Source organism: Python bivittatus, unplaced genomic scaffold (assembly GCF_059951505.1).
Source record: "Python bivittatus isolate LINGU-HERP-01145 unplaced genomic scaffold, Pbiv_v1 ctg000020_np1212, whole genome shotgun sequence".
Classification (NCBI taxonomy): Eukaryota; Metazoa; Chordata; class Lepidosauria; order Squamata; family Pythonidae; genus Python; species Python bivittatus.
In genome coordinates, this window is record NW_028277030.1 from 128,452,018 (window position 1) to 128,466,268 (window position 14,251).

The 14,251-nt window shown below is 37.1% G+C and overlaps 1 protein-coding gene across 2 annotated transcripts in view; it reads left to right on the plus strand.

Annotated features, from left to right (window-relative positions):
• Window positions 1-13,225, plus strand: part of CCDC85A (coiled-coil domain containing 85A) — a 154,792-nt gene extending 141,567 nt beyond the window's left edge. For both annotated transcript variants that reach the window (XM_088149586.1, XM_088149590.1), the window contains one exon: window positions 6,578-13,225. In XM_088149586.1, the coding sequence (XP_088005712.1) occupies window positions 6,578-6,667 (90 nt within the window). In that variant the 3' untranslated portion in view covers window positions 6,668-13,225. The remainder of the gene's footprint in view (window positions 1-6,577) is intronic.
• The last annotated feature ends 1,026 nt before the right edge of the window (window positions 13,226-14,251 follow it).

A 14,251-nucleotide genomic window follows, 5' to 3' on the forward strand; every position in this document is an offset into this window, starting at 1 on the left:
GGTTACTTTGGTCCCAGCTCTCTGCAGGTCATTCACTAGGTCCCCCCGTGTGGTTCTGGGATTTTTGCTCACCATTCTTGTGATCATTTTGACCCCACAGGGTGAGATCTTGCATGGAGCCCCAGATAAGAGGGAGATTATCAGTGGTCTTGTATGTCTTCCATTTTCTAATTATTGGTCCCACAGTTGATTTCTTCACACCAAGCTGCTTGCCTATTGCAGATTCAGTCTTCCCAGCCTGGTGCAGGTCTACAATTTTGTTTCTGGTGTCCTTCAACAGCTCTTTGGTCTTGGCCATAGTGGAGTTTGGAGTGTGACTGTTTGAGGTTGTGGACAGGTGTCTTTTATACTGATAACAAGGTCAAACAGGTGCCATTACTACAGGTAACGAGTGGAGGACAGAGGAGCCTCTTAAGTAGTTACAGGTCTGTGAGAGTGAGACATGTTGCTTGTTTGTAGGTGACCAAATACTTATTTTCCACCATGATTTGCAAATAAATTCTTTAAAAATCAGACAATGTGATTTTCTGGATTTTTTTTTCTCATTTTGTCTCTCATAGTTGAGACTATGATGAAAATTACAGGCCTCTCTCATCTTTTTAAGTGGGAGAACTTGCACAATTGGTGGCTGACTAAATACTTTTTTGCCCCACTGTATATATGGTCTAAAATTATGGCTGAAGAGTTATGTGACCATGTCTGCTGATGATACCAAACTATTGAGAGTGGTAGCATCAAAAAGGGATTATGAAGAGCACCAGAAGATTCTCTAAACTGGGTTAGAGCTTCAAAATGGCAAATACAGTAAAGTATAAACTGGCATAAAATGATGCATGTTGGCAGAAAAAATCCAAACTTATACATTAATTGGGATCTGAATTATCAGTGATTGTCATGCTCTCTGGAAAGACATCAGAGAATTTCCTAGACATTCAATCTAGAGTGGTTTGATTTGGTTAGGCTGTAGACTCATGCATAGCTTAATGTAGGGAGCCACAGAGATGACTTTGGAGAAGCCATCCAGAAAGCCACAACAGATGCAGAAGCATGCATTAAACCCAAGGAGATAAGAAAATATTAGAAAAAGACTTATACTCCCTGAAGTATAACAGAGAGGGGAGGAAAATCACAGAGTTAAAGATAGTGTTACTACAGCATATTTCAGTAAAGTATTGTTCTAGTCTTCTTGTTGCGTCAGTTTCCTGATTCGGCCTACCTCGTAGGTCTGACACTAAAGGCTCTCTGATGCAAAACACAGCATGGCTAGATAAGAATCTTTGTTGCACACTAGAAACAGGTCAGTAAAATATTCATGTTGGCCTCTTTCTCCCACCCTTCACATGGTTTAATGAACATTTTGCCCTGCACTTCTTGGCTTTGTAGCTGAACAACTATTGTTAACTCTTGGTTTTCTGCCCAGAGAAACTCTGGTTCTCAACAACTCCCATTCTAACCAAACAGGAAAGGAATATTGGAGGCATGTTCAATGGAAATGTCCACCCAATGTGCAGCTGTTGTAAGAAAGGGGCAAATTCCAAATCATTGGCTATTTAAGCTATTGACTCTAATCTCTTGGACAAGAATCCAAATTAAAGAATCCAGATTAAAACTTCCTTGACAGGTGGCTGTCTAGCCTCTGTCTTGATCACATCAAGTGAAGGGGAGCCCGCAACTCCTATGGATATTGGTTCCACTATCCATTGGTCTTATTGTTAGGAAGTTTTTTCCTAACGTTTAGTCAGAATGTGCCTTCCTTTGTCTTAAGAGCATTATTCTGTGTCTTGCAGTCTGAATCAACTGAGAACCGGTCTTGATGTGACATCTTTTCAGAGCTTGATGACTACTTATCAGCTTATAAGTCTTCTGAAAGCTAAACAAGCCAGGTTTTTTCAACAGGAATCTTTGGCACTTAGTTTCTAGTCCTGTAATCAGCCTTGTTGCATTTTTCTGAACCTGTTCCAGTTTCTCTGAATCCCTCTTAAGGTAGCCACAATTGGATGCAATAATTACTTTGCATGAATTTGCAGCCTAAAGTTGCCTTTGCCTTTTTCCATCCACATCAAAAGATTCCAAGATCTTTTTCATAAGTTAGGTATTATGAAGCCAGGTATCACACAGCAAGGGCTTTATGAAGAAACATGAGCCCACAGAGATAAGGGGCTCTCCTTTATTGTACGTGTTCAAATAGAAGTTAGACAGCAATCTGTCTGGATTGTTTTAATTTGGATTTTTTGTACTGCACTCAGCCTAAATAGCTCCTTCCAACTGTGATTCTATTCTATAATTTGCCATCCTCCAGTTGTCTGGCACTTTACCCGTTCTCCAGGATTTTGGAGCAAGCCCCCTTTAAATTATTTTATGTTTGTTTGCTTTTAGAAAGATTAACTTTGTTGATTTGGGGAAGAATAGTGACAGATCTGGCAGAGGTCCTCCTTATGTGGCAATAAACCCTATCAAATTCAACAATTCCAGTGTAAATAGTATTATTACAAATTTGGGATAAGAAAATCAGATTAAAATTTATAATTATTTAATTATACAAATTCAGTGAAAACTAAAGGAATATGTGTTAAAAAAGATTAAACAGTATGTTTTTTTGTGTTCTGTTTTTCTGTCAGGCTCCCTAGACAGTGAGGACTTGTTTGAAGCTTCCCAGTATGCTACAGAGCACAGCTAGAACTGAACTTTTATTATAACGTAAGAACTGAAGCCCTTTTGCAACTGTTTATTGTCTCTGGCAATAACGCTAATGCCCCACCCCTTGGATTTAATTCCAGCACTTTTTCTTAACATGTTTTCCTCATCATAATGGAAAACTCATGTTTCTAACAGTATTAAATGAAAATGGCCTGTTTACGTTTTTTGCATTCTTGTCCCAGGAAATTCTAATTTTTAATATAGCTCCAAACCTCTTGTTCTTTGGACAGAATTAAATATAGTTTATCGGGAAAACCTCTACTTAATTAGATGCTTGATTTGGATATAATTCCTAAAACCAATGTAGCCAATGCCAGTACTTTGATTTGAAGATGGATCCTTTATTTTTTTACTGGTTCTCAATGGCCAATCAGAATATATCAGTATATGGCAGTACATTTCTTTTAGGATGTTCCTATTTAGAGCAGACACATTCAAAGCATAATGACTGAAAAGAGTCTCAATGATCAGAAGGTAGACTTGCCAGTCATTTGACTTCCTCCCTTTTTCACTACTTGAAGAAATGGAAACGAAACTGAAGTTGCTGATTTGGTGTCTGACTTTCTACAGCGTCAAAACCCTCATGAAAGTGTAATAGTATGATTTGGGCAGGGCTGTCCTGCAGGATGTGGTAAAAAAAGTTAAGATGGTGGCCATGTTGGTGCACTGAAAGCTTTGTCTGTTTTATGTGTTGTATGGGTGACACACATAAAAGGCAGAGCTTCAATCACACCATTGTGGCTGCAATCTTGACTTCTTTTACCACGCCCTGTGGACATTCGTGGATTTGGATCACTTGTTAAATTTTCCACTTTCCCTCATACAGGCAGAAATTCAATCTGAAGCAGTCCACTAGAAGTTAGTAGTTGGGATTAAGCAAAATTCACCATATTCCCTGGCCATTGAAGAGGCAGGCTTCTGACTTAAGAGAGGGATAGATTACTTCTTACTCAAAATGTTGATGACTAATTTATGCCATTTTGTTTATCTGTTAAGCCAAGAGATAGGTACGAAGAAGAAAAACATTGGCACAATTTTTTTTTTTTTTTTTTTTGGTGCCTTCGAGCCAGTGTTGACTCCTGGCGACTGCCTGGACAAGTCCCTGCAGTTTTCTTGGCAAGGTTTTTTGGAAGTGGCTTGCCATTGTCTGCTTCCTAGGGCTGAGATAGAGTGACTGGCCCAAAGTCACCCAGTTGGCTTTGTGCCTAAGGCAGAACTAGAACTCACAGTCTCCTGGTTTCTAGCCTGGTGCCTTAATCACTACACCAAACTGGCCCCCTCAGCACAAATATGTTTCAGTAAAATATTGTTTTATTTTCTTCAAAAGTAAATGACTTTTTTGAGAAGCAAACATAATGATTACTCAGAGGAGCAAAGATATGATGCAACAACTTGGGTTTTTTTCCAATATGGGTATCCTCTTTAAAGAGAAAGAGCCAGAAACTCCACGAACCCTGCTGTTTTTTATAGTACTACGTTATCTACAGGCATGCATACCTATCACGCTATTTCCTTTTGGTGTAAGCAATATTATGCCAGATGCAAACAAGAGGTAAGAAATAGTAAGCTAAAGAAGTCAAGGCATGAAATAAGAAAAAGAAAAGGCAGTCTCGTTTAGATATCCATCTCCCATCATGGCTTTGATGAATTGCGACTTTCACATAACGTTTTTAACGCAATAGACAAGGTATAGCCAAGCCATGTGCAGCATTCCCAGCTAATTATAAGGACAGTACTGGCCATTTTTGTCATGTTTTAGTGTTGCATTCCAGAAGTACAGTCAATGCCCACTTTTACCCTATGGATGCTTGTGCTTCTCTGTGCAAGCTAGGATCTCTAATCTAGAGGTTAGGTTGCAAAACAACATTTAATTGTCTACATCCCACCAGGTGGGAGGTACATGGACTGTAGTGATACAGACATGAAGTTGTAGTAATGTGGTCATACTATAAGCCAATGAACTTCTCTGGCATGATAACATCTCTGGGCTGGATCCAAAGATAAATAATTGCAGTTAGGTTATATTAAAATCAGCAGGTCAAGTTAATAATAACTTGAATTAGTTCACACTGAATTTGATGAGACATAAAAAACAATTTAACTTAGTTTGGAATTGACCTTTTGTATGTAATTTGTATTTATATAGTAATTATGTATAGCGTTCAGCTTAAAGTAACAATTTCAGAACATTGAGTACTAAAAAAGGTTTTAGGATTTAATGTAGTTGTTGCTGTTCACACAGATAGTGTAATGTTTACAAGAAAACTGTAATTTTCTTATAGTACTGGTGAATGCCCTTCAGTCTGCACATTCAGATGTTGTACAGTGTGTCCTTTCTGATCAGCTAGAGGTCACTTTCTTGCCACATCAGCATTATCTCCCAGCATTATCTTCTGGAAAAGTATTTTCTGTTGCTCACTGTGCTGAAAACAATTGGTTATGAAATGCATTTTGCATGATACAAAATGATAATAGTCATAAGGCACTCAATTAAGCATTGATATGTACATAATGTGGCTTTGTGATGTCTCTCTTAATTAGAATAAAAGTAACTTTTTAAAAAAAGTTATAGAAAATAGGAATAAATATTTATTGGCTTAATACCTTTAGATTTGCTTTTCTGCTACAAAATGATGGTCAAGGTGACTAGCAATAATAAAATATAAGTTTATAGTTTTGTATTGTTAAAAATACAAAAGCAATTACATAATAAGTAAATAGTACTTTAATTAAAGTAAATTACTTTAATAAATAAAATAGATATATTAGTGGTTACAAGTTAATGTTTCTCTCAACTGAAAAGCTTATATGAATAAAAATATATTCTATTGGTAGAAGAATAATGACAATGTTTGTTTGGCTTGGAACAAACATCTATCAATTTTTTTATTCATAGAAAAGGAAGAACAATCTTGCATCTTCCAGTTCATCGAAAGGAAGCAGAAATCTGACTTCATCATTCTGCTGTTTTAATGGTCACATGGCAATCCTCTTGAATTAATAATTTGCATTGTTTTTCAAATTTAGAGGTTAAAATCTACATTTTCAAAAAACCTGGATGTCTCTGTATGTGTTATTTATTTATTTAATTTTATTTATTTAAACAATTTATATGACTACCCATGTTGCTGTTTTGACTCTAGGTGGCTGACAATGAATTAAAACCAAAAGGTAGCTAAACAACTCTATTTAAAAAAGAAATTGCAATAACAACCAGTATATCAATCTGTATATCAAGGTGCAAATAGATCCTTTCCTCTTGCAATCGATAGTGAACAAACAAGTCCCAGACAAACCAATCAATAGGGCTCAACCAACACCCTGGTCCAAATGCCTGTGTAAATAACCAGGCCTTCAGTGCCTTACGAAAGGCCAGTAGAATTGGGGCCATTCAGATCTCCAGGGGGTGCAGCTCCAAAGGGTAAGCACTGCAACAGAAAAAGCATGTAATAAATCTTATTTCCAAAGAGGAGTTAGCTTGTAAACTGAGAGTTCAAAAGAGGTTCATTATCAAATACAAAAATGCAAGAGACCTATGATGACTTGGAATTGTGGGGTTGCAAGTCCATGTATTTGAAGGACACCAGGCTAGAGAAGACATACATGAAGTTATGTCACATGGTAACAGTCTGCATATATTATCGCTGATAGAAACCTGGAGAAATTTCTAAGGATATGTAGTATTTCGTATCTAAGAATTTGTAGTATTCCAGCTAAAACATGTAAACTAGCCCTTAGTTCTACAACTGAATCAAGACGTTTCTCTAAATTCAGTTTATGATGACAATAGATAGTATTATCTACCTAATGTACGGTTCTGTACCTAATCTCTGATTTCCAAAATGAGCAACTGACATGCCTTTCCCATTTATTTTTTCAGGTTGTGTGGAGGAAACTTGGAGATGCTGCAGGCTCGTGTCCTGGAATTAGGCAGCACTTGTCTGGAAGCCAGTACAAAGGCCCAATGTGAATGGCTGTCAAAGGAGGAAGGATTCCAGATATCAGTGGATTTCACAGCAACCCCTTTAGTAGTAATGAGATGATGCCAAACCCTTTCTAGGCCACCTCTGGAAAATAGAACACTCTTCTTTTCTTCATAGACTTTGGTGTAATGTATCCAGATCTCCTGCAGCTCATGCACACCATTTAATCCAATTCTGCTTTTGCCACAAGCATTTTCAGCATATATATACAGGAGGATACAGCTAACAATCATTGAGGTTGTTCAAACTCTAATCCAGAAGGAAAACTTACAGAGGAAGTGCTTTTGTAAAAAAAAAAAAGAAAACAAGTAGATGAAGAGATCCCAATGAACTGTGCCTTTGGTCTTCACAGTTTGAAGAGAGAGTAGTCTTATACTTGAGCATATGAAATATTGGTTAATGGTGAATAGCCAAATTGCAGCTGAAACCATTTCCTTTCCAGTTGGTAGGATTATTACATTCTAAGGTGCTAAATGCCCCCAAAATTAAAGTCTCACAAGGGCCAATAGTGTAGCAAAGGAAAAAAACAAAATAATCTGTAAGCATTAAAATTGTGGTGCCTCATTGCCCTAAAAACAGAAAAAATAATCACTTTATTTTCATCCACTTTGGTGATTGCATTCTAAAGAACTGGCCTCTCTCTTTTCAGGAGAAAGTATTCCCTTTTTAGAGAAGTGCAGCCAAGTCCTGAGGCACCCTTAGTAACTGAGCATCAAAGGCCTGTGCTGCTCTTAAAGGAAGCAAGAATTTCAGTGATGAAATAGACCCTTGAGCCAGGCTGAAGACAGGGCACATCGCCACTCTTAGTAATGCTCTGGAGCCAGGCTGCCTCGTGGCTGCAAGTATTTCCATGGCTAAATCTGAATGGAGACCCACACATAAGTATCAAGGAGAATGCTGGAAGGAAGGGACTGTTTCCAGAGCTGTGGTGTGAACACTGCAAGTATATGCATTGTGTTTTAATAGATTGGGGATGCTGATATCTTTCAAAACAAAAAGCTCAGACACCAAACTGGGGGGGGGGGTATTTTTAACACACACACACACACACACACACATGTAAATGGATTAGAAAAGGGGAAAGCTGTGTCTCTTGGAACATGGAGCAGCGTGCTGTTTCTAATCAGTCTGATTAGAGATTGATGGAAACTGGATATTCATGATTGGCAGAAAAGAACGGATGGATGTGCTGTGGAAATGCAAGCAGGACTAAGAGAAGCAACACACCAAGAAAGCTTGAGTGTTAATGATAGTAGTGGCTGTGGGGGGTGACAATTATAGATTGAGAGGCAAAGTGGAAAATACTTGTATCAGAATGGACACTCATTTCCAGACAAGTCACAAATACTTGGGAATATGTTATGGATATATGTTTCTCATCTCCCAGTTCTAAATTCAAAATTAGATTGAAAGTGAAGAGTCTTAGAATGAGGCTTCAGCTCAAACCATGACTACGCTAAAGAAAATAACAAACACAAGACATTTGAGGAAAGGAAATCCTTAAAAGTTACTCCTAGAGTTTAAATGATGGCTGTATCATTAACTTATGATCTTCAATAACAGTTTCTCAAAATAACATGAATTCCCCTCCTTGGTCACTACTTTTAGTATGAAAACCAGCAGTTTATATAATGGACAGTTTCCGCAGGGTATCAAAAATAAATGATAAGTTATGTGTGTCATGAATCAAACAGGACTTTACGCTAAGCAAACTCTTTATCGGTGGGTAATACTTTCACTATGGGTGTACATTGCAACATGGATTTTTTCCAAGCAGATGAAACAATAAGGTGAATTAGAAAGAAGAAAAGAGGGCTTTGCTCCTGGAAAAGCAGATCAGAAAACAGTGTGAAATTGCATAGTGTTAGGGAAGAATTTCGGAGAGCTTTCTGGGAGCAAGCCCTGGGTTAATCTTACAGACAAATGATCCGTCATGACTGTGATGGATGCTGAAATCACCTGCTCCACCCCAAAAATCTGGCACCCAAAATTGAAGGCTTGTATACAAAATATCCCATGGCTTTAAGGATAATGCAGGAGAAAAGAAGGAATAATATTTTGACACTGAAAAATGAGTTGAAAGTCTGCGGAGGTTAAGGGTAGTTAATTGAACACTGTGTCCATACTGTGGAAAACTAGCATAATCATAGCATTGGAAGGGACTCTTTAGACCACTGACTCCAACCTCATATTCTGTACAGGAATCATATTAAAGCATTCTTAATGGATGAACATCTAGCCTCCACTTGAGCACATCCAAATTAAGAGGAGCCCAGCACCTCCCTGGATAATTGGTTTTAATTGTTAGGAAGTTATTTTGTTCTTCTGATGTCCAGCTGGGATCTGCCACCCCATAACATAATTCATGATTCCTTTTCATACCTTTTGATGGTAACAGGTTTTGGCCTTTTTTATCTTTGTGATGGTCTTGCAGATGCTTGAAAAAAATATTGTCATGACAATGGCCAGATCCTCTCAGAGGACTTAGTTTCTCATACATACCATTACTAGGCCAAGTATATCTCATCTTATATCTGTGCATTTGATCTCCGTTTCCTAAATATTTTGTCTCAAATTTCCTTTTGTTCTTTTCAGCCCATTTCTCTGTCCTATCAAAATTGAATATTGTTTCTGTGTTCTAGGGTATTATCCATCTCATCCAATTTTTTTTCATCTGCAAATTTGCTAAGCATTCCTTCAATCTCCTCATTCAAATTATTTATAAAAATGTTGAAGGGTATGGGGCCAGGACTAAACTCTCTGGCATCCCATTGGATATCTTTCTTGATGTGGAAACTTTAATGAGCACTCTTTGAACACCATTTTCAAGCCAGTTGTGGATCCACTTAATAAACACACCATAAAACCCATACTTGGTAATCATAATATCACAGTATACAATGTCAGTTGCTTTCTGAAGTCAATAAATACCTCCGTAGCATTCCCTATTAAGGAAATTACTCAATCAAAATATTATAATATATTTTTATTAGTTTTTACCAAACAATATCAGGTAACTATGTTTACATAAATCCAAAATACATATAGAGAAAAAAAAATCAGAAAAAAATATAGAAAATACAATGGAGATCTATTGCAAAGTGAATAAAGAGGCAGGTATTATACATGTGAAACGTGAAAATTTGCCATATATGTAAAGTATATGAGATTACAATTTATTGGTAGTGAGGTAAACCATAAAATCCATCCAAATTTGATAGAATTGTGGTTCCTGCATTTGGTGTCTCATTAATTTAACTTTGCAATTTTTTCTAATGTAGCAATTGAAGAGGCCTTATTAATCCACAATTCCGTTGTTATGTTATCTAGAGTTTTCCAATGTTGCACAATTACTATTTTGGCTGCTAAGATTAAATAAATAAGTTCTTTATTTTTAATCTTATAGTTTGGCCCTGTAAATAAATGCAGTAAGCCTAGCTCTGTGAAGCATTCAGTTCTTTGATTAGTGATAGTATTTATCTCTCCAAAGATTTTTCACCAAAAGGGTATAACTTTATCGCATCAGTAACACAAATGAAAAATGACCCTTTTATTTGACAACCTCTCCAACATTTGGGAGAATAATTTTGATATATATGTTCCAGCCTAACAGGAATCAAAACTAATGATATATAATCTTCCACTACATTTCTTTAATTGAAGCTAAAGTAAATCCCCCTGGTTTCCATAACTTCTGCCAATTTATCTCCTGTATGGGATTACCAAGATTAGTATCCCAAGCTTCCTTTAAACCATATAGTGGATCCCCTATTTCTGACTGCAATAATAATATATACATTTTTGAAATTGTGGTGGTTCTAAATAATGAAGTATTAAATTCTCGAAATTGGTATAGGGCCATGTTGCTGAGTCCCTAATATTTCTGTTGCCCAAAAGAGATTTAAGTTGATAACAGAAGAGCCATGGTAACTTCCCACCTATTTGTTGCTAAATCTGATCTTTATTTAAAGGTTCCCTATCTTTATACACCCAGTCAAAAAATAACATTAGTCTGGCAAGACTTTTTTCCTGACAAATCAATGGAAACTTAGAATTATGCATATTTTTAAGGTCCTTATAGATCCCATAATAGAGAATGTTGGGTTCTTGGTTGTTTTTCTGCAGATGTTTCTGCAGATGTTTCTTCATCACTAGGCTAGGTAACAACATCAATGCACGGGAGAGTGTAGTTTGGTGGTTGGTTATGTACAGTGGCTTGCCCTGCCAGTCTTGGTTGAGGTGTGGTTTCTTCCTTGATAACTCAACAACAAAAAGAAATGCACACACAAATTTGTATTCTTCATCTGCTCCAGGACCAATTTTAGAGTATATGCAGGCTGGATCTGTCAAGCCTTTATATATATAATGGTACTATTGTTACTGTTCATCAGCATTTGGACACTCAGATTCTGCTGTGACTTGAGGAGCAGCTGCCTCTTGCTCCCTTTTCTTTTGCTACTATGTACCATGCACAGAGATCTGTATCCTAAAGTCCACTAATCTAGACTTAGTGGAGTTCAAATTCCTGTTACGCCCAGCTACTCAGGATATCAACAAGCATTCAAGGCTTTTGCAGAACCTATGCTGTATAGGTCACAAGTCCACATCATACTTGATATCAAGAGAATGAGCAGCCAAATGGCCTCTTCTCCAAACAGGGCCAACAGGATGTAAACTTCATTATAACCTACCTGCATTTTGCACCACATGTATGGTTCAGGGTAGACTGCTGAATTCCTATGGATCTACATGTTCTGGGATGTGATAGGTATGCTTCTTGTTTCTGCTAGTTCCTTAAGATAACACACAAGATAGGAGAAACTCCATTTGGAGGCTGAAGGTTGCTACAATATTTTAATCATCAGACCTGAAGATCTCTGAGATACATGATTAAGATTCATTTTAGGTTGAATCCTGGATAATTTGAACCAAAGTACGGCCGACTCATTCTTTTCCTGACTCATTTGTTATCCGTTAATACTAATTTCCTGCATAGTAATTGTGCTCCAGTGCAATTGATGCTACAGTTGTTAGCAGACCTTTAGGGTGGTGCCCAACCTCTGTCACATGATGTCATTTTTGTACCATGTAGAAATTCCGTGAAGTACCTGAAAATAATTAGCTATGTCAGGTGCTCCTTATTTCATGAAACTGATCTCAGTCGCAGGGCTGCTACAGAGTCCTGCACTGGGTCTGTAGGTCAGCACATTGAAGTGGCTCATCCTGGTCTGTTGTTCAACAAATCCCTTTCCAAATGCTTATTTGCTGATGTGGGTTTTAGGATTGTGCTGTTATAGATATTAAGCATTTGAAACCTTTAACCCAACCCTACCACAAATCCCTTCTGAATACCAAGGAGCTAGTTTCTTCAGTTTTGTGTGCAAGATAATGTTTTATTTTACAAATGTTTGTGGGCCTAACAGAATAACATTGTATTTATTGGGGGGGGGGTGTAGGGAGAGCTTTCTTTGTAGAGGGTCACATCTTTTCAAAGGAAATATTCAGTATTCTTGAAAGCATGTCCTTCATTAATCTGAGGTTGAAAATGCTTGTTCATTTTGCTTGAGTTTATGGACATAAATGGGCTTACATTAAAATTTCCCTCCCTACCCCCTCTACTGTATAATATTAGATTGTGTGTATTAAAATGCTCTGATAGCTATTTTGTGTATATATCAAAATGCAGTAACATTTGTATGAATGTGCAACAGGCTTGTGATTAAATGCTGTTGCTTTGACTTTTTAACCATAGCTGAGTATTCAAAGCAAAAATAGGAATGCAACAATTCTCAATATTGGGGGTGATTAATAAGGTTTAATTCCAAATTGATATTGTCCTGTTTGTTTTCCTTTTTTCTTTTTCTGAGCTATTATGATTGTGGGTATTAGATGACTCCAGCACTAATATACCTATAATAAGCCTTTTATCCTATAATAGAGTGGCATCAATCAGCCCCCTATTTTTTTCCAGAAAAAAAAAACGGTTATTAAAAATGTGCTTTAGTAATTCATTTTTTTAAATGTCATGCTAGTTGATACCATTGCTTTCATTATTTATATTAAAATTGTTGTATTCCTATTATTACATGAGAACAAACAGTGAAAGCGAGAGACCCTCAAAGAATTTGTGCCTGCAGTCAAGGACTGGATCCAAAGAACAACTCTAGAGAAGCTTAAGGACTTTTCTGGATCAGTGGGATATTAAACTATTCTTCATTGAACGGCAGTCCCCTTTCCTAATGCTGTATCACAAAGTGTTTTAGGTTTTCCGTTCAGTCTTATAAACAGGTTGCAGCTGGCTGCTGTTCAAGGAAGAAATGTCTAAGTCCTTCTCTTCCCTTGTTGAGGGTTGGGAGCAACTCTTGTGGTTCATTGGATCTTGGCCAAGCTCTGCAGGAGATAATTTGAGTGATGTTGGCCTTTTGACATAAGTATGTAAATTTTGATACTGTACTAAAACTATTTTTTTACAATTCATCATATAATGGGGATACCAAGCATATGTGTTCATTTTAGCAATGGTAATAAATTATTTAATCTCAAAATTGCTTGCCTGCTTTTTTCTGAGATTATGATGGGTGCTTTTGCACTGCACCCTTAAGCTGCTCCCATGTCACAATGTTGCTGGTTGAAGTCTAAGGCAATTTAAGAAAGTTTTCTTTGGGTTGGGATGCCAGGTGTTGAGACTAGTAGCTACTGTGGTCCTCCATTAGATTCCATTTTGCACCAATGAAATCTGCAAAAACAGCTTTCGGTAATCAACGGGGGAATAGTGTGCCACGTACATATACATACAGTTTACTTTTTATAACATGCAAGTGACTTGGGATGAGGTAATATTTGCATCTGTGAGAGTCTGAAGATGGGGCCCCCTTGGTGGGGTGTGAAGGACAACACCATGCCAGTCCTCTGGAACCTTAGATTGGGGGTGGGGGGGGAAGTCTTCTGGTTCTCTTTCTCTTTTTAAAGAAGGAAACAATGGTTTTCCTCCTTGATTGTGGACTTCACAGAAGCAAAGATCAGCCATGCTTGAGTTATAGCATGAGTCTCAAACTCAAATTATCATAAAGGTTGCATGAAGTTCATTAGCCTGAGGGTCACAGCACTGAAGTCTTTTCATAGACTGATATAAAAGTCAGTCAAAACTGAATGAGAGTATAATGATATGCCATTGGACAAATTTATTAAATTAAAAAAAAAATCCAAAATGTTACTGCAAAACAGCCATTTATTTTTCGTCAGTTATCTGGCAGCATGTTTTGTTAACCAGAACAATATTTGGCTTGGTGGTGGTTGAATAACATTCTTGAACTGAAACCTGGCAGAATTGAGCCCCTCAAAAGAGACAGTTAAGCCTGAAAATTCTCTCAGTTGTACCAAAAAATAAAAATAATATTGACAGTTCTCAAAGAGAAAAAAAAATCATATTCTGTCTTCAATTTAGCATATGTTGCTCACTGATAATTCCTGAAAATTTAGCTCAATTTCAGAATACTTTTAATGGAAAACAAGCTAAGAAATGAATAAATAAATGCATTCTGTCCCACTGAAAAAAGGGCAATTGGCATTTG